The sequence below is a fragment of the Ctenocephalides felis genome, unplaced genomic scaffold (assembly GCF_003426905.1).
Source record: "Ctenocephalides felis isolate EL2017-DRISC unplaced genomic scaffold, ASM342690v1 CF-g0.4_SCAFFOLD_01886, whole genome shotgun sequence".
In the NCBI taxonomy this organism is placed as follows: Eukaryota; Metazoa; Arthropoda; class Insecta; order Siphonaptera; family Pulicidae; genus Ctenocephalides; species Ctenocephalides felis.
In genome coordinates, this window is record NW_020538040.1 from 69,476,801 (window position 1) to 69,502,399 (window position 25,599).

The 25,599-nt window shown below is 28.8% G+C and overlaps 2 protein-coding genes across 3 annotated transcripts in view; one reads left to right on the forward strand and one right to left on the reverse strand.

Annotated features, from left to right (window-relative positions):
- Positions 1-3,748: 3,748 nt before the first annotated feature.
- LOC113376574 (calpain 11-like) overlaps positions 3,749-25,599 on the forward strand; it is a 56,652-nt gene continuing 34,801 nt past the window's right edge. For both annotated transcript variants that reach the window (XM_026616539.1, XM_026616540.1), the window contains exons 1-2: positions 3,749-3,922; positions 11,759-11,902. In XM_026616539.1, the coding sequence (XP_026472324.1) occupies positions 11,869-11,902 (34 nt within the window). In that variant the 5' untranslated portion in view covers positions 3,749-3,922; positions 11,759-11,868. The remainder of the gene's footprint in view (positions 3,923-11,758; positions 11,903-25,599) is intronic.
- On the reverse strand, positions 21,208-21,669 carry LOC113378212 (ubiquitin-conjugating enzyme E2-17 kDa-like). The gene has a single exon (XM_026618740.1). The coding sequence runs from the start codon at positions 21,667-21,669 to the stop codon at positions 21,208-21,210; it is 462 nt and encodes a 153-aa protein (XP_026474525.1).

Below are 25,599 nucleotides of genomic sequence, written 5' to 3' on the forward strand. Positions count from 1 at the left end.
CCACCTGTCTGGTTCGGTATTTATCACGAATGAAAGAATTTCTTTGGCTTAATTTAAACAATTAGTCAATTATTGTCAAAAGTAAGTATTGGTGTTGTGTCATGAGTAAAAAAAAAAATATATATGAAAAGATATATGTATAGGGAAAAGCGGCGCTTAAAGATCCACGGGTAATAGGTTCACTACCGCTATCTCCAAAACAAGTAAAGTTGAGAATTTTTAACAACAATATTTGAAAGGAGAAGAAACATGTAGATGTATAACCAGCCATCACCCTGATTCCTATGTCGCTATCAGGAAATAAACGGCAATGTTGAAAATCCATAACAAAAGTATTTTTTTTCATTGTTAGTTTTTTTGGTTGTAGCCCCGTTGCTTAGTTTAAGTTTAGTAAATAAAAAAGTAAATTGAGTTAACAAACGCAATTTTACAAGAGTTAAGTTAAATAACTAGTTATTCCAACTACGCTATGATTATTTCCGAAGAAATACCAGATTAAAGTTCCATATGTTCAGGGTTATCCACAAAATATATCCATTAAATATATATTTCATGGGTATATTTCTAGGTTAAATAATGTAGCTTGTTTGATATGTGTTATTTGTTGTGATATAATTGCTCAAAGTGAAATTGGACCTTTGTGCTCCGCCCTACCCTGTATATATAATATATAAGGAACGAGAAAAAATGACCAGGGAGAAGGAGGTTTTATCAAGATATCACGTGCATTTATTTTTTATCTGTATTAAAAAAATCCATTTTTTTTCAAAACCAATATAATTTTTTTCTAGAAAATTAACGATTTTTTGTAGATGTTAATGTTTAGTAGGGTAGGAGAGGTTAATTTAAATAATACCACGTATTATGAAGAGAGAAGGGAGTTTAAAAGTGCTTAAAAATAAAAAAGATCACGTGATTAATGTAATGCCCTTAATCTGTTGAGTTTATTCCGATTTTGCAAAGACCTAAGTAGTGTGTACTGAGAGAGGGAGTATTACGGAATGAGCAAAAGTCGAAAATTCTTCTGGTGCTAGTGAACGTGAAGCTTAATGGACGACCATTAATCACGAAAACCTTTAAGGTGGGGGGGGGGGGTATTAGACAAAAAATAACAAAATATCATGTGGGGGTAAGGAGGATCTAGAGAGATATCACGTGCATTTATTAACTTCCCGTAGGGTAAGTTATAGTAATCGCAAAAAAATCGAAAATGAAAACTTTTATATATCTTTACGTTTCAAAGGTTTCTGAACATTTTGGCATACCTTAGAAAAAATCGGAGATCTAATGAAAAAAGTAAAAAAAAGGGCGGTCAAAAATGATCATTAGACATATGCACATCAAATTATCAGATATTTTATGGAGATTTTAACAATAAGTATAAATTTTGTTTGCATTCCTATGGGTTCCGTACCAATGTTTATCCGTTAGACGGCGACGCGGCGCTTACGCCCTTTGACATTTCGTCTCTATGCAGTTAAAGCAGTACGATTGATTTGAAAAAAAATTCAGAATTTCCAAAATATGTCAAAATAAAAAAATATTATAGTTTTTCAAAAATTTAATGTTTTTGAAGTAATTTTTTTTCAAAAATGTGAATCGTTTTTAAAAAAATAATAATTTTTGGTACGGAAAGTTCCAGCAATTTGCCTTAAGGCATGATGCCATGCATCCCACTAGTTTTTTACCACAATTTAAAAAAAAAACAAAATTATTAAAAAAAAAAAATGCTATTATTTTTTCGAGATACTAAAAATACACGTGATGTTTGGTGAAAGAGGTGGTCGAAAAATCCTCAGATATCGTTCACGTGATTATTGGACGTCCCCTTAGCATCACATTCAGGAGAATTTATCAAAAGCTAGTGTTTGTCGAAACCAGAATATATCGTTAGCCCGACTCTTGTCCAGGTGCTCTAGCTGGTAATTGTACCGAGTCGATAAAGCAGCCGCTGCCGTGAATGAAGAGTTCCTGTCGGAAACTACGATGGCGCTGCTCTCTGGGCGCTAGAAGAGTTAGAAGTCATTCACTCGACGCCGATGGTGCGGTGCCGGTGCAACGATTCAACTACTTTGCTTTGCTTTTAGTAGAAGAGCCAGTGAACTATTTGATTAACCTGTTTTCACAAAGCCAGAAATTTTTTTAATGATATTTTATTATCGGCCCATTAAGAAAGTACCATTCTGGCAGTCATTCCGCGGTTGCGTCATCATCCCTTCAATTTGTGAAAATGTGAAAAAAAAATTTTTATAACTTGCTCGCACAAGGCTCAAATTTTGAGGGTGTCTTCTTTTAGCTGTTCAGAAAGCATATGTAAAAAGCCAGCCCATTCTGACGGTTGCAAGGGTCTGCCAGACGAGTACATAATAGTTACGACGCGCAAGGGTGTGGGCGCATTGCCATACATAATTGACTAATACCCTTGTATTTGAATAATTTGTACGCCATTTTGAAGGTCATTTTGAAAACATCCGTTATACCAAACTTCAACTTTGTATCTCATCTTATGGTCGAAATATCATTGAAAATATACCAAAGTGGCCCCTTTTTCAAACTCAATTTTTGGCGTAACCATAAAAGATATCGAAAAAAAATTACGTGATTCTACTCATATTGACTTAAACCACATAATGTATAGTAATATATGCTAAATAATCCTTTATTATTAGCTAAAAAGGATAAAATAATTTTTCAATTAATGTTTTCGGATAGTGCGTTTTGTTTAATTACTGTATTATTAGCGTTATTTAAAAGCTTATTGTTTTCTCTTTTAGTACTGCAAATATGGTTTAAATCAAATTTGTGGAACACATTGAAAAACTGAAGAAACCAGAAACAGTACACCCGCGCGTAACGCATCGCACATCCGACCGAACGAATTCTATGCGGGCTACGATTAGCGTTACGCGCGGTGTACTGGTTCTGGTTTCTTCAATTTTCAATGTGTTCCACAAATTTGATTTAAATCATATTTGCAGTACTAAAAAGAAAACAATAAGCTTTTAAATAACGCTAATAATACAGTAATTAAACAAAACGCACTATCCGAAAACATTAATTGAAAAATTATTTTATCCTTTTTAGCTAATAATAAAGGATATTTAGCATATATTACTATACATTATGTGGTTTAAGTCAATATGAGTAGAATCATTTTTTTTTCGATATCTTTTATGGTTACGCCAAAAATTGAGTTTGAAAAAGGGGCCACTTTGGTATATTTTCAATGATATCTCGACCATAAGATGAGATACAAAGTTGAAGTTTGGTATAACGGATGTTTTCAAAATGACCTTCAAAATGGCGTATAAATTATTCAAATACAAGGGTATAATATTCAAATATTAGTCAATTATGTATGGAAATGCGCCCACACCCTTGCGCGTCGTGACTATTATATACTCGTCTGGCAGACCCTTGCAACCGTCAGAATGGGCTGGCTTTTTACATATGCTTTCTGAACAGTTAAAAGAAGACACCCTCAAAATTTGAGCCTTGTGCGAGCAAGTTATAAAAAATTTTTTTTTTACATTTTCACAAATTGAAGGGATGATGACGCAACCGCGGAATGGCTGCCAGAATGGTACTTTCTTAATGGGCCGATAATAAAATATCATTAAAAAATTTCTGGCTTTGTGAAAACAGGTTAGTCAAATAGTTCACTGGCCCTTAGACTATTTGCTTTGCTAGCAGAATAGAACTCTTAACTCGGAAGACGTCTAGTTCGGTTGAGTCGGTTCGCCAGTTGTGGATTAGTGACCGCGGCGCGCGTTAGGCCGTTCGTTCTCTCGGCGATAATGCTGGAACGGTCAGAGCCGGTGAATTCGCATTCGGCATGTGTGTGTAGAAATATATAATATATAACAACATATACGATAGTGCCTGTGAGAACCACGACCGTGACTGAAACTGGAAACAAACGGTATTTAAGATCTTTGTGGTTATTATATTTTCGACCAAGTGCTAATTAATTGTTGACAATATATATGATGATGAGCTTTTCTCTCTGCTGGTTTAGTGCATCTTCACAATAATATGCCCTAAATAGTTTAATTTAATTAATATCACATTTTATACACGTTTTTATACTGAATTTTAACTTGCATAATATTATATCTAATTTATCATATATTGTTACTTTTATTTATTAAATTTTGAAATATAACGGTATCAATACTAGATATACTGAGATGCTATTATCGTTAATTAATTTGTTTCTATTTATAAAGGTAGAATAAAAACAATGATACTAAATATTATTACATTACATTACAATAATAAATATTAATTAAATATCCTTAAATTATTTTAAATTTATTTAAAAACCAAAAATAGTTTTGCATACGTTCATTTTATAGTGATTTTATGTAAATATAAATAATTATAAATGAAATGAATAAATATAAATGGAAAAATTAGAAATATTTTATGCACACAATTCAAATGCTATTGCAAAAAAGGGTTGATAATTTTTACTTTCTAAAAAGCTAAATTTATTAATCTATTACCTTTTTTTGCAATAGCATTTGAATTGTGTGCATAAAATATTTCTAATTTTTTCAATTGAGTTATTATATAAACTTGCAAAATTCATTTACAAATTTACTATTACTGTAAGCGTATTTTGGATACACATATACGACGAGCAAATTATTGAAATGCATTAAGAATTATGATGCTTATTATATGCATGAATTAAAATGTTATGGTTTGGATGTCTATAATGTATAAATATAGTTAATATCTTATTATTGCTTCAAGTAATTTTCAAACATAGACGTGCACACACACAAATACATATATATATATATATATATATATATATATATATATATATATATATATATATATATATATATAACCTCGCTCTGGACAACCTGACATCGTGCAGCAGCGATATATATATATATATATATATATATATATATATATATATAACCCCTCTCTGGACAACCTGACATCGTGCGGTAGCGATGTCCATTTTCACTTGAAAATATAAATTAAAACAAACATTTCCAATTGAAAATAGCCCGGGCGGTGCAGTATGAAATGGCAATGCAAAATCCCTCACACTATTCTTCCCTGAATCGAGTTCGAGTTTAACTCGGCTCAAGGGCTTGCCCTAGAGTAGTACTGACCATTATATAAATTATTTTCATATGTATAAGAATATATTGAAAAATTTATAAAAATTTATGTATGTATGTATTTATTTGTCAGTTGGTTTATATGTTTTTTAGCTTTTTGTATATTTACACATAATATGGACACATTAGATGTAGATTTAATTTATATGTAAGAAATATATTTATATATATATATATATATATATATATATATATATATATATATATTTAACAATTCATGACCATGTGCATTCTTTGTATATATTTTCAAATTATGTATATATGTTTATGTATATATATATATATATATATATATATATATATTATAATCAACGTATTCTCATTATATTCAACTTATTTCGATTTTCCGTTCCCTGTAGAAAATGAAAATGATCTTTGTGAGAAATATCACAACGTGGTATTTAAACTATGTTACGTAAACTAACTACATAATTTTTATTGTATTGCATATCGCAATATTTCGATTAGTGCGTTACCGATAATTATGACAGTGGTTTTCAATCTCTGTTGAAAAATCTTAATTTTTTTTAAATTATTTGTGTTTAAAATTACACCATTGCCTTGAGGAATGTGGAGATTTTTAGGAATTGCAATATTTTCATATAAGTTGAGTGAAGTAATTTAATTGCTATGTTCGAAGTATTCACAATGAAATGCATGACAGTGTATTTCGCTGACAATTGTTAATACGTTTTATGAATGCATGTACTGTTTTTGTCGGATGTTGCCATAGCTTCCTTCCTGCAAAGGTGCGCGTATCCATGTTTGAAAATCGCTGGGTTACTGTACAGTTACATGTGAGCATTGGACTATGAACACAGAGTAATGTAAGTCTTCAAGTCTTAGACCTTTATTGCAACTAAAGTAGCAATGAAAAGTTTAATTTTTAAATTATCTGATTATATTTTTTTTTAACTTTATTCTGCTTTTATTCAAAACATTGAGCAGAGACTGCTAACAATATATATGAGAAAATAAAATTCATTAGAAATTAGTAGATACACCCAGTTTCTGAAGAATCTGGTGATACTTGGTCTAATTATCTAATTAGTCAAATTTATCAGAATTGAACGTATACAAACTATTTATGTTTGTAACTATTGATCCCAGTTTCAATCATCAGATTCAAATTTTACATTGCACTGCTGCATCGTCAACAAAGGGTCAAATTGTAACTTTTTTCAAAGTCATGGTACCATGGTACCAAAAACTATGAAATATTACTTTTGTTTTTTATCCGTATTCATTGTGTTATTATCAGTAATTGCCGAAAATATTGACGCCGGACCATTTTTCATCCAATATTATTTTTAATTTCCATCAATAATGTTAAATCTAACTACAGTTATTTGATGTAATATAGAATAGCGTTGTACGTTTCGCCATCGTGCTGCGCGCGAGATTTGCAAAGGGTATTGCACCTAAAGTTAGGTCTTACTATAAATATACTATTTTTGTTGCAAAATTCATTGTGTACAATTTGCATTATCAATGTAAAAATTTAAAAAAAATATTTTGTTACAATGTAATTATAGTAATAATTAACAAAAAAAACTGTTACCCCAAATGGGGTAAAAATGGACATTTTGGGCGTAAACAGTATGTATTTTCAATTGCTATTTACTGTATTTGCTACGCAGTTGTTCGTATGGGGGAAAATCTATCTTTGGGGGTAATATCAACTTTGACAAAAATATTTTGGTGTAATGATTCAAAACATTATTTTGACCCCAGGTATATAGTATTGATCACTTTCATGGAGATCATAGTATTTTAAGTTTCACAATCGGTTTTTCTTTAAAATTGAACACACGCAATTTTAGTTTAGTGTTGTCATCAAGTTCAAACTTCTATATTATCTTGTTTTTATTACTAACTCTTCTTCATATTTTTAATTTTATTACTATAGTTTTTTGATTCGAGAAATCGTTTCAGTTGTTATTTCTCTTTGATTTTGTATGACTAGAACCAATTTTTTATTCTACTTATTTTTATCTATTATATTGCATTAAATTAAAAATATATCATCTATATTAAAACATATATAATGTAAAATATAGCATTTAAATAGGGCAATTTTCAAAAATAGGTAGTTGCCTTTTAAAAAGTCTCATATTTAAGGAGTAGTATCTGCATAACTGCTCAAAGGAACCTCAAGCTTTGATTGCTGTTCAAAAACAATATTATGTACATATAATAATAATAATAGGTATTGCTGGTAACTGCTCTAGAGCAGAATCGGTGAGCTGAGTTAAAATTTAACTCCAACTCGGTTCAGGAAAGAATAGTGTGAAAGATTTTCCATTGCCATTTCACACCGCCCGACGTGGGCTATTTTTATTTGGAAACATATTTTTGATCTATATTTTTTAATGAAAATAGACACCACTGCTGCACGATATCAGGTTGCCAGAGCGGGGGCTTGAACTCGCGGCTCCGTCCACGCGGGGTTATGGAAAACCCTAATTATATATATGTATATATAAAAAAAAATGTTTTTAAATTTTTATAATTAATTAAAAAGAATGAAGTATGAATTATATGATGAAGTATGATTTATACTTCATCCATTGGGGCATGATGATCAAATTCATTATTTTCGTTTATTATTTCATTGAAGTAGATATTTCATTTCGTTCAATAATCAGTTTGTTACGAATAATCGTCCTATTGCATCGAGAGAATAATACTTTTTGTCTCACATAACAAACTCAAAAAAGACATAATTTAAAAAAAATTTAAATTCCGAAATTTGTTTCTTCGTCTGAAAAAAAATGTATAAAATCATTTTTTTGATAAATTTTTTTTAGTGAAAAAATGTTACTATATAATCATATATGTATTTAATTCTGTTTTCTCAGTAACCTTTTCTTAAAACTTTTTAAAATTTTCTAATTTTTCACCATTTTTTATATTTTGTTATATAATCCACTCATTTATTATATATGATTTTGTTCATCTTCTGCTTTTCTTAAACATATTATTTGCCTAAATCTTATCAAGATCATGTTGACAGATGTCTTGAAGATGGAACGTACCTAGTTCCGAAACGTCGACAGTAAATAAAGAAATGGTTTATTAAAAAACTTTTTTGTTTTTTATTACTTTTTGAATTCTTTGTTCGAAGCTCTATAAAATATTTACAAATCCAAGACTCTACCATCTACCATAATATAGGAGATGTTTTAGACATAACATTTACATAATAACGTAATATTTATTATTATTGATCGTGGCTCGCTTATTTTCAATATATATATATATATATATATATATATATAATATATATGCGGATATATTGCATTTAAAAATATGGCATGACCAAATGTTAATTGCAAATTCAGAATTAATTTTCATATATTAAGTTTCATATTCATTGTCATTTGTACATGGAAGATTCTCTACATATAAATGTTGTACATGTGTGTGTGTGCATTTATTTGTGTATGTATGTATGTATATTCTGTGCTGCTGCTAATTGCATAATACATTATATGTACCTCTACTTGCGCACGTATAGATGAGTCTTGCGGATGTACTTAAGTATCAGTGCGATTGTGTATGGCTGGACATGGACATAGTCGTACGTGCATTATACATCCGTCCTAGGAGGATGCAGAGATGAATTTACTTAAAAAGGATTAATGTTTATGTCAGATGAATTAAGAAACTAGTGGTGCATGGCATCGTGCCTTAACGATAATTGTTGGATAAGAATTGAAAATTTTAAAAAAGTTTTAAATTTTTTCGAGAACTTTGAAAGTCATTTTTGGCCATTTTGGAATTTTTGAAAAAATTGATTTTATTTAAAAATTGGAAATATTTTTTTAAAATTTAACTTATTTCAAAATTTTCAGAGAAATATCGAAACGCGTAAGCGCCGCTTCACAGTATAACAGTGTATTGGTACCCATAGAAATGTAAACAAAATTTGTACTTATTATTAAAATCTCTATAAAACATCTGGAAATTTGATATGCATTTTTTGTTACTTTTTTCATTGGATCATTGAAAGTGAATACAAACTAAATATTTTTTTGAATCATTTAAACCGATCGCTCGTTATCTCAAAAGGTGAATTACAATTTTTGGCACTTTTTGCCCCGTATCTTTGAAACGGCTATACTTACCTTTGCCAAAAACTAATCAGCATATTTTTAATAGAAATCGAAAGCTTTTTGAATAGTTCAAATTCGGGTTGATCCATGTTTACAAAATCATAGACAAAAATTTGTATCCGCACACACACACATACATCAATTTTTTAAAGGTATGCCAATATCGTCAGAAACCTTTGAAACGTGAAGATATATAAAAAAATATTTTCGATTGTTTTGCGATTACTTTAACTTACTCTACGGGAAGTTAATTAAATTTGATAGGCCCTAAACCAAATTTCTTCTTTTTTCAGAAATGCCATTTTTTTTATTTGTCCATATATAATAATTTTAATTGTCAATGTATATTAACTATTTTTTAACACAATATCCGGGTTCGATGCCAGTACCGTTTATATGCGACTTTAGCATTTAATCCTCGCTGCAAAAATGCTTTATTTTTTAAAATTTTGAACAGTACTCAGAAATTAGAATTATCTTGTTATGAATACTTTTTCTATTAACTATTTCTTAATTACCTACTAAGTTATTCCAATTTCAAGACATATTGTAGCTACGTATATAAAATTGTTCCAAACGCGGATTTGTGGTTCAAAAAATGCTCTACCACTTGCGCTATTCATTCCTCATGCTTGAAAAATATTAAATTACAAACTTTATTTAAAATATTTAATACAAAACTTTTATTTTGAAGTAATAATTAAAAGTTCAAAAATTAAAGAAAAAATCTAAGGAACAATTTCAAATAAAGTTACAAATCTAGTGCAAAAATATTATTAACCTATACTTATATTGTTTAACAAGTCAAATCCACGCTATTGAACTAGTCGTTGACAAATTATAATCTTTAATCATAAAACCATGCAGTTGTTGTTCTCGGTTTTCAAACTCTTAACTACATATTCCGTAACTATATTTTTTTTTCAATTTTAGCCCTTCAACGTTCAGATCTTTGCAGTTCATGCATCACATCAGTAATGTCAGTAGCTGTAGAATCTATGTCAATATAATGAAACATTTACATTCAAAACTTTATTTCTAAAATTAGCATAAACTTGTTAATTGTAGAAATATTAGTGCATGACTTCTTGATATATACTGTACAGAATTTTTGCTTAAAATATTGGTGCATGACCTCACTCTGAAATTGTACAATATCTTAATACTAACGGGCTCGTTTTATATATTTATTAATCAAGTTACTCACTTAATAAGAATATTTTTGACTTTTTAATAACAATATTTGAAAGTAATGGGAAAAGGATGGAAAAAGTAGCTATCGCCTTGATTCTTACGACGCCGCTATCGGGAGATAAACGGTAATGTTTGAAAATCCACAACAAAAGAATTTTCTTTCGTGGTTTGTGTTCTTTGTTGTGAGCACTGTTATTTAGTTTACGAAACCTTAATATATATTTTAAGTATACGTTACTTAATTGTTTTATAAGATGTATTATTAATTTCAAGTTAGATTCAACCGTTTTTTGTATAACCTCTATAAAGGCTTACACCTGGGCGGGGTAAAATGGACCAAGTAAACATTTACCTTGGCTAAGGTGTAAAAATTAAAAAAAAACAAATATAAAAGTAAATTAAGTTAAATAATTTTACAGGAGATAAATTAAATATTTGATGAAATACCAGATCGAGGTTATTTACAGTGTTATCTCTGTAAAAAATGCATCCTATTTAACTTTCCGTAGGGTAAGTTATAGTAATTACAAAAAAATCGAAAATGAAATTTTTTATATATTTTTACATTTCAAAGGTTTCTGAATATTTTGGCATACCTAAGAAAAAATGGATGTGTGTGTGTGTGTGCGGATACAAATTTTTGTCTAGCCGTTCCGAAGATACGGGGCAAAAAGTGCCAAAAACGGTAACTCAGTTTTTAAGAGAATGGAGCGTCCGATTTTAGTAATTCAAAAAAACATTTTACTTGTATTGACAAGATAAAGAACTGATTAAAATTTTGGGAAGGCAGGTTCAGCGGTTATAGACTCTCAATAAAAATAAGTTTAAAAAAATGACATTTGGCAGTCAAAAATGTTTATTAGACATATGTACATCAAATTATCAGATATTTTATAGAGATTTTAATAATGTGTACATATTTTATGTCAATTTTTTTGGAATTCGTACTAAGATTTTTAGTTACGGTACGACGGGAAGTTCCAGCAATTTGCCTTAAGGCACGATGTCATGCACTCCACTAGTTTAAGGTTTAAATTGACCGGGCTATGTAGTCAAAATAAATAATTTAGAAACACTACAAAAAATTCTTTATAAACAGCTGTTGCTAACTATTCTTATTTGTATTACTTTCATGAGCGTAACATAACTGCACTGAATCTCATCGACGTCGTAAACATCGTTTTAAAGATTTTATAACAATTCCGGCTGTAGTGCGTTCAACTCGTTCTTATTAAATGCATAATATTTCAATTGTCTAAATTTCTATGTTAAAATGTTCATATGTTGGTGTTGTTTTAGGTGTGGAACTACACAATGTTGCATGTTGGAGTTTGTTGATAATCGGCGATTTGACCGGATCTTGTTATGTTATTTCTTCGCAACTACAAGCAGCTAAAGCACAAGGTGAAATGTCGCAAATTCACCACTACAACGGATATGCAAGTAAGCTGACATATTACATTATTATTCAAGGCTGATTTAAATAAAATTATACTTATGAGAAGAACTCAATTTATTGTACTTGAAATAGTATTTTTATATTGTTTCATTTCAAGTGAACTCATTATATTAACATTACAGTTTTACTTTTTGTAATATTTAAAAAAAATTTTTTTTTACTCTAAGTAGCTAATGCAATACTCTAATTCAGACTAATCTATATTACTTGATTGATTTTGCTTTTTATCTGTTGATTTGGATTAGGATTTCGAATCCTAGTTTCTTCTGGAAACTGGTTTCAAATTTTGTATATAAAAAAATTTTTGCTCGAATATTCTGCAAGTTTGTGGTAGGATTAGCTCATGAGTAGCTAATGTTAAAAATAGTTTGAAAAGTTATTAAAAATAGTTTAATCGTGTTTAAAAGATTTGGGATTTAGAATTAAAATGAAGCGAAGTAAGAATAGAAGAAATGAAGACGTAAGAAGAAGGTAGAAGATACAATAGAAAGAAGAATAGGATTTATATAAGGGAAATAGTACGAACCTGAAGATTGTATTGAAATTGAAATTTTGTATTGAAATTGAAATATTTTGTAGGTGGCTAAATGCTCGAGTAAGCGAGGCCAATAAAAATAAATAAAAAATAAAATAAAATTCTGCAAGTCGAACAAAAAAATTAACAAAAAATTTAGAACGATTAAAGCAGTTTTTGACAGAAATTATTTACTGTTCAATTTTATTGGTAATTTTTTTATTCAAATTATTAGAACAGAAAAATAATAATCGATCAGGATTTAAGAAAAATTAAACATTTATTTGTTTGAATGCATAATTTTCACAAATAAGGATGTAAATCATCTTAATATTGAAACGAGTTATTTAGCAGAAAGTTTAAACAAAAAATAATAAAACTTCAAAGTAAAAAATAAAAGTAATAATAAAATAAAAAAATGCATTTATTAGATACCCATAGATACATACTTATTGAAGTCAATTTTAGTATTAAAAACAATTAATTTAATACACGTATAAATTCATATAAATATTTTAAAACACGTTTATTTATAGTCAATTTACTTTTATGTCTAATGACATATGATTTTTCATATTTATAATGAACATATAAACTAAACATTGAAATTTGTTAATTTATACAATACCCAATGCAAAACGTTTATTGAAATCGGAATCGGAAACTTATATGATTCCGAGAACCAAAGCGCTTGTATCCATCTGGAACCATTTGGCTCGTCTTGATCCTATTCTTATACATATTAAAAACCGATTTTTCTGATAAAAAGCCAGCATTTTTTGGTAAAGCTCTTAAACTAAGTCGGAAGAAAATAGAACTGAACTCAAATAACACTACGGATGCATAGCTTTTTTCAATTTTTGTCTTTTTAAGCTATAGTAATTCTGGTTTGTTATTATTATTATTTTCCAAAATAAAAGTTTAGAAGCCAAAAAACAGACCAGAAAATACCTATACCCGAAAGATAGTGTTCAAGCCTCACAAATTTTATTTATCCATCTCCCTCTACCTATATACTGAACTCCCTCTAATCTGTAATAAAATAATTTTCTACCCTACTCTAGGTACTAAGATAGTTATAAGAAATTATCCATTCTGTACGCATAACTTGAACCGTGAACATCGAACAAATAAATACTATTAATAACTAACTAACTTATTTAACTTACATATTTTTAAAAGTCTGATATAGCCATTCTAATGATAAATTATATTTGGTCCTTCGAGGTAATAAAGTGTCTTTTAATTGACTTTTTTTAATAAACATTGCGCCGGGCGCTTACAGATAGTTTCCATAAAAAACCCTAGTAACTCGAAAAATTCACTTTTATATGGAAAAACCGTGCTTAACGAAAATCTCTATAAAAACTGTGTCACCTTTTGGCAGTTTTTATTATGATGAATAATGAACAAATTGAACGAAAATAAATATTAATATATTTAATACCAAACGCTAAAAAAATTTACGCTATCAATTACGTATAAACACTAATTAAAAACAAAGATTAAAAACAATGAAGCGTTTTGTTTTGGTATTTTAAACAAACTAGCTTATACGTACATTCAATTTAGTTTTGATCATAAAACGGGAAGTTCCCATCCTATTCACATATTTCCATCATAGACTTGGGCTAATACGAATTCGTAACTGTAACATACATTTTGTAATATTGTATTCTGATAGTAAATTATTTTGACAGTAAAACAATGGAAATGTTATTGTATTTTATATTAAACAAAATTAAAGTTTAGTGTTTATAATTTTGTGTAGTTACAAAATTAAAGAATCTTAGTAAAAAAATTTTTTTTCGAAAACCGTATAAAACGAGCACAACGGGAGATAGGTGTATGAATCTACAAAATTAATTTTAAGCTTATGTATACAAATCACCTATATTTATATAAAACCTCTATTTATTTTTTGCGAAAGAGTTTAGAATTTAAAAATTATTATTAAAATTTCTTGTAGATGAATGCTACATTTACTTACCAAATTTTGGTTATCAGCAGCTTCACTAAAATTTTCGTTATTTCATATACAAGGAAAAAGTATAGGCTAATTAAAAATTAATCCAACATCCACTGTTACAGTGAATACAAAAAAAAATCATTTTACATTTTTCATGACAAATAATTATCATTGTAGTAAATAGTTTATAAACCACCGTAAAAACAACTATGTTTTTTTATGACAAAAAGTGATTTTGACAAAAGGAAACAAATTAAATTATTAGTTATTCTTACTATTATGATGAACTTTTGGCAAAGTTCCATCTACATGTTGTATACAGTGTACTATTTGCAAAAAATGTGCTTATCAAATATGTAATTCAAACAGCAGCTGTATTTATTCTATTTGTAATAATTGTATTTCAAGAAACGTTGAATCTCATTATGATAAATTGAACATATTCAGGATTTATACAAATAGTAATAGTTGTTTATTATATTTAACAATATTTAGATTGTAATTTTTAATTTTGTTGTTCACATTCGTCCAAATCATAAGTTATGTAATTGAATATTTGTATTTCGTTTTTTTTCCTAAAAATACTTTCAAAATGGAATATAATTTTTTTCCTGGGCCCTGGGTTCGATCCAGGCTTCGAGTAGCCTGATGTCAAGCAAAGTGACATTGGTTTTTACTTCAAAATGTAGATAGCAATATATATCAAGATAGCAAAAAATTATAATTAAAGAAATGTAATAATAAAAATTTATCACATATACAATGAACAGCTGTTTGGATTGCCATCTATAAGAAACAAACTTAGTTTGTAATAATAATAATTTGGAAATCATGACAACAGCTCATAGGACCCTTAACTTCTGATCGCTATTTAAATCAATAATAAACTAGTGGTGCATGGCATCGTTGCTTAAGGTAAATTGCTGGAACTTTACGTACCAAAAATTATTTTTTTTTTAAATCTTTAAAATTTTTTGAGAATTTTGAAACATTAGAATTTTTGGTACGTAAAGATATAACAAAAATCACTCTCTATTTTTTGCGATTACTATAGCTTACCCTTCGGGAAGTTATAAAAAAAATATCAGAGCGGGGTCAATTTTGTATGGAAAGGACCCATACTTACCCTTTATAATCTTACATGATACAGTAATAAATCAAAGAAAAGAAAATATAAGTATAAATTTTACAAATCTTAGCTACTTTCAAAATAACTATTGTTTATCATTTATTTATTAATATAATGATGCTTGCTTGAATGAAATCATAGATGAAAATGAATTTCATTTCAAGATCAAGTCGGTTGGAAGTGAATTGGAAAACAAATAGATTAATTCACTGAACTCGTCCACTTATTAAAGTTATTCATTCATTAAAAAACGCAATGCCGTGACACGTATGAGAAATAAGCCGTGATGAGTCTCTATGATTTGCTTTTATTTTCTTTAAGTTCCCTTTCCGTCTTACTCGATCTCGCTTAACCGATTACGATGAATTTTTCTTAACTTAACTAGATATTCCTTATGAATAGCCGGTGCTACGACTTAAATAATCCATTGTAAAATAAATAAGATTATTAAAATTAATGAATGAATTAATTAAATTGAATTCTAAAATTTTGAAAATAAAAAAATATGAAATAATTACATTTTTTTTTACCATATAATTTTCAAATATACTTAGTGGACATCTAGCAAATATAATATAGAAAATATATTAAATCGACAACATTAAGTAGATTCTACTTTAGATGTAAAAATACATTTGAGTGAAATTAAGAGTATAATATGCTTGTAGAGTAAACAAAGTTGTTTGTTCAGAACCCACAACTTAAAAATAGTAGTAATGATTTTAAATTTTTGCTTTAGAGTTCAATCCTTCTGTAAAGTAGAAATGTAACATAGCATGGTTATGGCAATGGCCATGGCTCTAAGGCAAATTGCTGGAATTTCCTATACTCTAATTAAACATTCAAGAAATAAAAATAATTAATAATCAACAACAAATGACCAAAGATTAAAAACAATTTTCAAAATATTTTCAAATAGATCATTATAAATACTGTAAGTCAAAGAGCATATTCTACGAACAACTTATGTGTATACTTACAAGAAGTGTAAACCAAACCAAGATAAAATGAAGGCATTTGAGGAACTTATCCCATGAAAAAGATCGTGATGACATTTTATTTCACTGAAAACAAAAATGTTTTTAAAATTTAAAGAAATTCGAGAAAAATTCTGAATTTGATTTTAAAAAACCATTGTTTTTTTGCAATTATTTGAGTTGGAAGTTTAAAATTTTGAGATTTTTTAAAATGTTTGAAAATATCTATTTTTTGAAAACTCTTTTTATTTTTTCAAAATTTTGTAATTTTGATACTTTTTTTAAGTGTTAAAACCGTCGAAACTGACTTGCTAAAAAATTAATCAAGACAGACGGTTGTTAATGGAATCGTTCTTATCGGATAATCGGTTCTCTCAAAAACTGCAGGATCTTTTTTGAATCCTTTACGCTCAGTACGAAACGAATGGTTTTTCTTTTTTATTCATGTAGAAGACATTTGTTTGAACCATATAAATAAACAAGCATTCGATAAAGTATGGCACGATGGGTTGATAACCAAAATTAAAAGATGCTTGCCAGATCAATTATACAAAATACTGAAGTCATTCCTGACCGATACATACTTCAGGACTAGAATAAAAAATGCTGTATCAGATTTTTACTCAATAAAATCGGGAGTACCACAGGGTAGCGTACTCGGGTCAGTTTTATACGCAATATGTACGTACGACCTGCCAACAAATATCAACACAATCACGGGTACATTCGCGGATGATACAATGATTATGGCTATACATCAAGATCCAGTAGTCGCATTTTTAAACTTACAAGAACATTTATTCGTACTCGAAGAATGGCTAAAAGAATGGAAAATTAATATTAACGAAAAAAAAACAAAACATATCACGTTTACAACTAGAACTCAAAATTGAGCTGCTGTATTTATAAATGACATCGAAATTTTCACTAGTGTCAGCATTAATTTTTTAGGACTACATCTGGACCGTAGGCTCACGTGGAATCTCCATATCAAACAAAAGAGCAAACAAACGATGAAAAGCAACTGTACTGGCTCATTACAGGAAATCAAAAATCTGTTTAGAATATGCGATAATTTGATATGGATATGTTCAAATGGCATTTTTTTAGCTTTTTTTCTGGATCTCCGAAAACGCTAGACCTTCCAAAAAATAATGCTTTCCCAAAAATATAGTAAATTATCCATTCGGTCCATGCAAGTGAAATGTTTTTCGAATCATTCAAATGGACGCTTCGTTCTCTCAAAAACTGAATTACCATTTTTGGCCCGTATCTTTGGAACAGCTGGATTTGCCATAAACAAAAACTAATTAGCACGTCTCCCCATCAATAGGAATCGCATGTATTTTAAATCACTCAAATTGGTTGATCCGCTTTTTCGAAATCGGCGACAAAAATTGTATCCGCACAAATACATCAATTTTTTATTCAGAGGGCTTTGGGACGTTAAATTATACAAAACTTTTATTTTCGATTTTATGCGATTACTATAACTTACCTAAATAAAACTTACCGAAAAATACATTAATTTTCATCAACTAATATTATTTTTGAGTGAAGGAATACAACATCCATTTTTATTTATATTAATTTAGTAATATGTATTTTGATGAAAAGTGAGTGGAGTTTTTATCAGTGTGATGAATAATTCATCACCTGCTTCGTTTTCTGTTACTTCTCAGTAGAACGTAATGTAGTTTCGAGTTAGACAAAGAAGTATAAATATTGTAAGAGCACCGGATGTCTATTGTAACCTTGTATGTAACTAACTAGTACTATCATTAACCCAGATCTGCGTATGGTGAATTTTCTTGCATTTTATAAAATGTTCGGTGATCCAACCCAACTCTACATATTATTATTCTTATTTTATTTCTTCAACAGCAAGATACTGCTGTTGTCCCAATCTCGGCCAGCTCCATATCAAGCAACATAACAACGAATTTTCACTTGAGGTTATAGATCTCAAATATTATCTCAAGTGAAAATGGCCTTTAGTGGGCATTGTTGCATATGAAAAGTATGTACGTCGTCAAAATGAGTGGTTGATCGCTGGGCCCTCTCAAGGAAATATTTAGGTTGAGATGTACGTCATCGAATAGCACATTATTGAACACGTAGTTTTGATCGCTGTTAAAAAATAATTACTACTAAAAACAACTTGTCTTATAATTATCATGCTATTCAGTGTAACACTTCTTCAAAACGGATAGACCGATTTTTATAAAATTTTGTAATCGCGTACAGTATGAGGATCGGACAACATCTATTTTTCATACCCTTAAGCGGTATGTGTTTTACTTCAAAAACAATTAATTACCATCAAGGGTAGTCCAATTCTAACACTTTTTTTCAAAATTTTGGGTCAATTTTCTTCAATTTAAAATTTGGCGTGAACTTTTTAATACGGAATTGAATAATACATACAATTCTTTTTAATTCAAAATACTATATTTTCATAAAAAGTGTTAGAGGCCGACAACCCCAACATAATTTTAAAATTTTGGGACTAATTTTCTTCATTTCAATTTTCTATAATTTGATAATGAAAATCTATAAAATACATAGAAGACTTTTTACTTCAAAAAACGATTTATTTCTATCAAGGATTGCCTACCCCTATTTTTTAAAAAATTTTGGAACTATTTTTTCTAATTTTAATTTTTATAACGCGAAATTAAAAAATGTACACAACTCCAACTTTTGACCCTACATCCTAAAATCTCTATTTTATAATAATCATTTTAATAATCGAATAATTTTTTACCACGCTTTTAGTCAGTACGTGTTTTTTACTGAATTTTAATTCATATTTTCCTGAGCTTATAGAAAAACATAAATTTTACTTATATATATATATATATATATATATATATATATATATTTTTTCGAATTTCTTTGCTCCCAAGGGCCCAAATGCTTTCAAATTATTAAAGAAAAAATCTCTGAAAGTTTTAGCTCTTAATATTGTCTTTTAGATAGTGCGCAATCCAATCAAAGTTTTGTATGGAAATAGCATGGGGAAACTTTCAAAAATTTTAAAAGTGTTTTGTAGATATAACTTAGCGATCAAATGAATGAGTTTTATTCAAAATTCGACGCTCTACAAAGCAAATTATAAAAAAAAACTGTCTTGCAGAGCGTCTAATTTTCAATAAAAGATGACACAAATTGTCACTTTTAATTTATTTATTGCTAAGTTGTACCCAAAAAACTGTTTTAAAATTTTCGAAATTTTCTTCATGCAATTTCCGTACGAAGCTTTGATTGAATTGCGCACTATCTAAATGTTAATTTTAAGAGCTAAAACTTTTGAAGAATTTTTGTTATCAACTTGGAAGCATTTAAGCCCCTAGGAGGAATAAAATTCAAAAATGTCCATATTAAGGATCACCCTAATATATATTATTGGAGAAAATAATATGATATATATCGTATTAATTTCTCTCAACATATTTTCAGGCATTGATTACAGCTTGATTACACATGTTATATATTCCATGTTCTTACTTCATAATTTTTCCGCACTTTGCACGTCTATGGCGCCACTGGTAGCCCTCTCTGTCTCACTCTTTCAACCAATGACAAAACAGCTTCACAATTTTTCAACTATGCGTACTCACTCATTTTACTAGTTAAACAAACTCTAAATGGAAAACATCTCGCGATGAGAAGAGCTTTGTAAAGCTTTTTATTTATTTTGTTTTTATTAATTTAATATTTATTAGACAAGTTGTGATATTAATTGATGTGACATATTTTTTGTGTTTTTTTGTGTTTTTTAAAATTATTTGTATGGTAAGTTATTCCATATTAATTATTTATTTTTAGTTTTGTAGTCTGCCTTTATATATGTTAACAATATATTTATGTTATATAATAAATTTATTATCAAATTGTTTAGATTTACGCTACTTCACATGTTTATAATTATATTTTTATAAATATGTAACTTCTTTATACATATTTCTATCTCCTAACCGTTTGACAGTAAAGGCATTTATCTTCACTAAAATTGTTTTAATTATTGGATGGATGCTTAAGAACAACTTTATCATATATATATATAATAGATTTTTTTTGCCTTTGAGACAAAAGACATATACATGTATATATATATATATATATATCTATATATATATATATATATATATATATATATATATATATATCGTATATATATATATATATATATATATATATATATATATATATTAGATAAAATAAAAACTTCTTTTGTATCTGGTGTACATATGTATTTATATCGTAATTTATAATATAAATAATGCTTCTTAAATAAGCTTAAAAATGTCACCAATTATCTTCTTTTCAATCTGGTGCACACATTTATTTATATCGTAATTCATAATATTAAAAATATTTCTTAAATAAGCTTGAAAATGTCACAAATTATCTTCTTTTTTATTTGGTGCACACATGTATTTATATCATAATTTTTAATATAAATAATGCTTCTTAAATAAGCATAGAAATGTCACCAATTATCTTCTTTTCTATCTGGTGCACACAAGCATTTATATCGTATTTATAATATAAACATATAAGCTTCTTAAATAATCTTAAAAATGTCACCAATTATCTTCTTTTCTACCTGGTGCACACTTGTATTTATATCGTAATTCATAATTATCTTAAAAAAGCTTAAAAATGTTACCAATTATCTCATAGTGCACATCGGTTTAGTCATCAAAGTCAAAAGTTAGTTCTACACACATCTTGACCTGTTTGTTATACTCCTCACGATCTTCTTTGTAAATCTTTGCCGCCACTGTATTTGCAGGTGAATTGGGGTTAGGTTCACTTAGTAAAAATCGAATGGATGTTAAGACTGCGAATACATCATATGTTTCATTCCACTTATGAAACAAAATGTCGAGACACACAAGACCATCCCCGTATATATTCGGATGGAACATTTTGGATTCGAATTTTACTAGTGGTGGCCGCTTAGGGTAGAATTCACAAAACATTAATTTCAACTTGAATATTCCGTCTTCAAAAGGTGTGTCGAGAGGCCCAAATATAACGGCGTTCCATATCAACATATTGTCATCTGTAGGAGCTCCCGACACTCCAGTTGGTGGTTCATCAAGCAATCTTTTAAAATCATTCATTAGCCGTTGTCTTGCTGGAGTTGACATTTTTCGAATTAACTTTAACGTTCGTCGTAAAACAACAATAGTCACTTAATTTTACAAATGAATACCTGAATCTCATTAACAAAGTGATCCAGAACTATTTAATGCACTTGATTTAGCTAACAGAAACGAAACTAGTAGCCAGTAGCATACTAGTAGGCCATAGATAAAAGAAGAGTATAAGCAGGGATCTATCCAAACATAGAGAACAAATTTACATATACGTTTGCCTCAGTGGCGCTGTTAGCGTTTATCGCTTGGCAACCCCACGCTCATCAATGCAATCAAACCTGAACCCAAATTCCAAAAATATACAAAATAATAATCTATTATAATAGATACACAATTAAATCGTAATATATAAACAAACACACTGCCGGTTTGAATATAAATCACACATAATCTACTGAAAAAACTTCTAATCTATTTTAACTTATTACTACAAATATTTAATGAAATTCTGTGTACTATACAATAAAGTGTTAGATTATTACATAGTTTGGTGTCATTTTTAACTCTTATTAATGAATAATCATCTCGTGCAAAATTTGGCATTTTTATGCAAATTATTTTCTTCCAAATATATTCAAAACCTTTAAAAGTGGTAAGAATCAACTTGGGCGGTTGGCAATACTAAAAATCTCAATTTAGAGCCGACATAATACATTATTGGTAATTTCAATAATTTTTGACTGTTATGAATTTGGGAAATCGTTTTGAATTGAACAATTTGAATGCAAGAGTTTTCAATGCTTTGAAGACGGTTGGTAACAGTTAAAGATTATGGACTATTATTTATTAAAAAAATAACTAAATAAATATTATGTATTTTTAAGTTGCCAATTGTGAAATGATGTGCAGATAAATTTTGTTATATTATTAATGGTAGAAAGTGTAGTTAGAAATGTTTTTGTAACAATATTAAATTTATTTTATTAATAGTATAGTTTATGAAAATAAATATATTTGATTGAAGATCATCCTGATAGATATGTTCATATATTGATACACGTTATATTACATGATATAAATTTATAACAAAATTTTTTAAAATGAACATATTTCGAATAAACAAAATGCAAAAATATATTTAAGAAATTAATATTAAGGTATAGAAATATAAAAATACAGTTATTTGTGATAATAGTTAATTAAGTTCATTACGTTGATTGTGCTTGAGTACAATTTAAAAATAAATCATGTAAGTATCATGACACAGTACTATTAGTAAATTCACTAAGCATCAAATATCATTGAATGGGAGATGTTAATAATACAATTTTAGAGTTAGTAGTTACAGTAAAATGCCACAAAAAATCAAATATCAATAACAAGCAGATCAGATATTCAAAACGTAAATGTCGAGCGTTAGTAATCAGTTGCCAGAACAAATCGCATCTCGAAAGCTCATCGTCGGGAAAACGGAAGTTTCTGCAAATAAATCTAAAAAAGTTACAGTTAATTAATATTAGAAATGGAAAAATATGACTGCAACTAAATACAGGATGCATAAAACTGCCAAAAAACTTTGCACTGTCTTGCAGAAAAAAATAAATTGATCAATAGTATTTTTCCGAATATACGAAGAAATTAATGATCATAACTGGCTTATTGTTAGTGGGCGGGCTAAATTAGCAGATAAGAACATGGACGTTGACAAAATTAATTTTAAGATGCAACAGTTATTACCAGGCAATACGATGTTTTTTAAAGTAAAAGATACTGTTCTTAATAAAAAATAATTTGTGAGTTATCCAACAGAGTTTTTAGATATATCTCGAATGCCACCACAAAATCTGCATTTGAAGATTGGTTTACCAATTATTCTTATGCGTAATTTGAATCCTCCGAAATTATGCAATGGTATCCCTTAGGTCAACTGGATGATAACAGGAAATTAATTGAAGCAACGATTTTAACTGGGAGTTTTAAAGAAGTGGTTCTTCTCCCGCGGATTCCAATGACACCGTCAGATTATACTACACCATTTAAGAAAAATACATATCTCAGGGTCATACAATATCTATTTGTGGGGACTGGGTTAAGAAAATCAAGTGGCGAGCATAACTCATTTGGTAGCGTGTTCGATTCACACGATAGGGATCTTTGGATCGAATCCTGTCATTGACTAGAATTTATAAAAAAAGTAGTTAATTTGAAATTAAATGAAAATTGTATTTATTAAGTAGAAATTGAATAAAAATTAAGAAAAATAGGAATTACAGAATTCGAAAAGCTGAATTGTATTAGGAGTAAAAAGAAAAAATATCAGAATTTGCTGAGATTAAAAAGAAGAATAAAGAAGAAAATTTGAATGAAATTGAAATGAAGATAGAAGCAAAAATTGAAGAAATTAAGAAGAAGAAGAATATAGAATAGGATATATATACATATATAGATTGAATATGATATAAAAATTGGTATAGAATGTAAATAAATAAAAATGTTGTAGGTGGCTAAATGCTCAGAATAAGCGAGGTCTTGTATCAGTGTATTTGCACACTTACTGTGCCAGAGTAAATGTGTGTATGTGTGGACACAATTTTTTCTGGACGGTTCGGGCGTACGGAACAACCGATTTGAATGATTCAATATTCGATTTCATTGATAGGAGTTGTGCTGATTAGTTTTTGGCAAAAGTTGGTCCATCATTGAAATGATAATAATATTTTAAAACTAGGAATAAACAATAATATATAACTTTTAAATATTTACAGTTTTGCGCACGTTACCAATTTTTGAAAAACTACACCACATTTCCTGCATTTTTATTCTGTTATTATATGCATAGTTAGTTGAAAAATGAAAATTGACGACTTGACCGCGAACCATAAAGATGTTTTCGATTTAATAGTTGCAGTTATGGTATGAAATGAAAATGTTTAAAAAAAAGTTTCAAGTTTAAACCACTACAAACCGCTATTCCTAACCTAACGCTATTCGATTTTACAGTAAATTCTCTGAGATTGTTAACTTCAACAAAGAAGTAACAAGTACCATCCGCAAACGAAATAAAGTCACGTAGTTTTGTACAATAGGCACTACAATGCTCAACAATTACATCTTGAGAAACATCACTCATATTTATGTTTGATTTGAAATATTTGTGAAATAAAACAAAGTTTATTGGACACATCTATGCATTATACATTTCGGTGCATTCGAATTACAAATCCGATCTAAATGTTGTCTAAATTTTGGAACGCCATGAAAATTGATGGAAACATCTGGTATGTATCTGGTCGTCAATACTGTATTTGGGAAATTAATTATGCTCATTCTATTTCATAATCTCGAATATTTTTGTTGTTTATTCAGAACAAATTGCTTGCAATATTTTTTGAAAATGTAGCAATTAGTAAAGAAAATTGATTGAAAATATTGGAAAAGATGTTACTTATTTAAAAGGCTTTGCCTTTTTATATTGACTAATTTTGCTCGGAATGATTAAGTTTCTAAGAATTATTGAAAACTCTAGAAACACATTATTCAATGTAATTTAACCAACTGTGGGGCTAATTTACCTGTGGGGCACTCATTGAAGAGCACACAGTTTTGTGTCGTCCCATGATGAGTAAAATTTACATATTGAAAAATGTTATTACTACATTTTGCTTCTTTGTTAACGTAAGCATATTTCACATATGTATTAAAACTAGGCTTGCACCGAATATACGGTGACTATTCGGTATTCGGCATATTCGGCTCTTTTTTTAATATTCGGCCGAATACTGAATAATTAAAATAAAAGGCGCCGCCGCCGCTCAGCCACAGCATTGTTGGTGTTTTATCTTTTATGGGATAAAAAGCTTGGGATGAATCTGTATTTGGAAGTGTTTAGTTTACATAATATGATATGAAGAAATGCTTTCGTTATTGTATATATAATAATTTATTCTTTATTTACTTTTGGCATTATCAACGGACACGCAA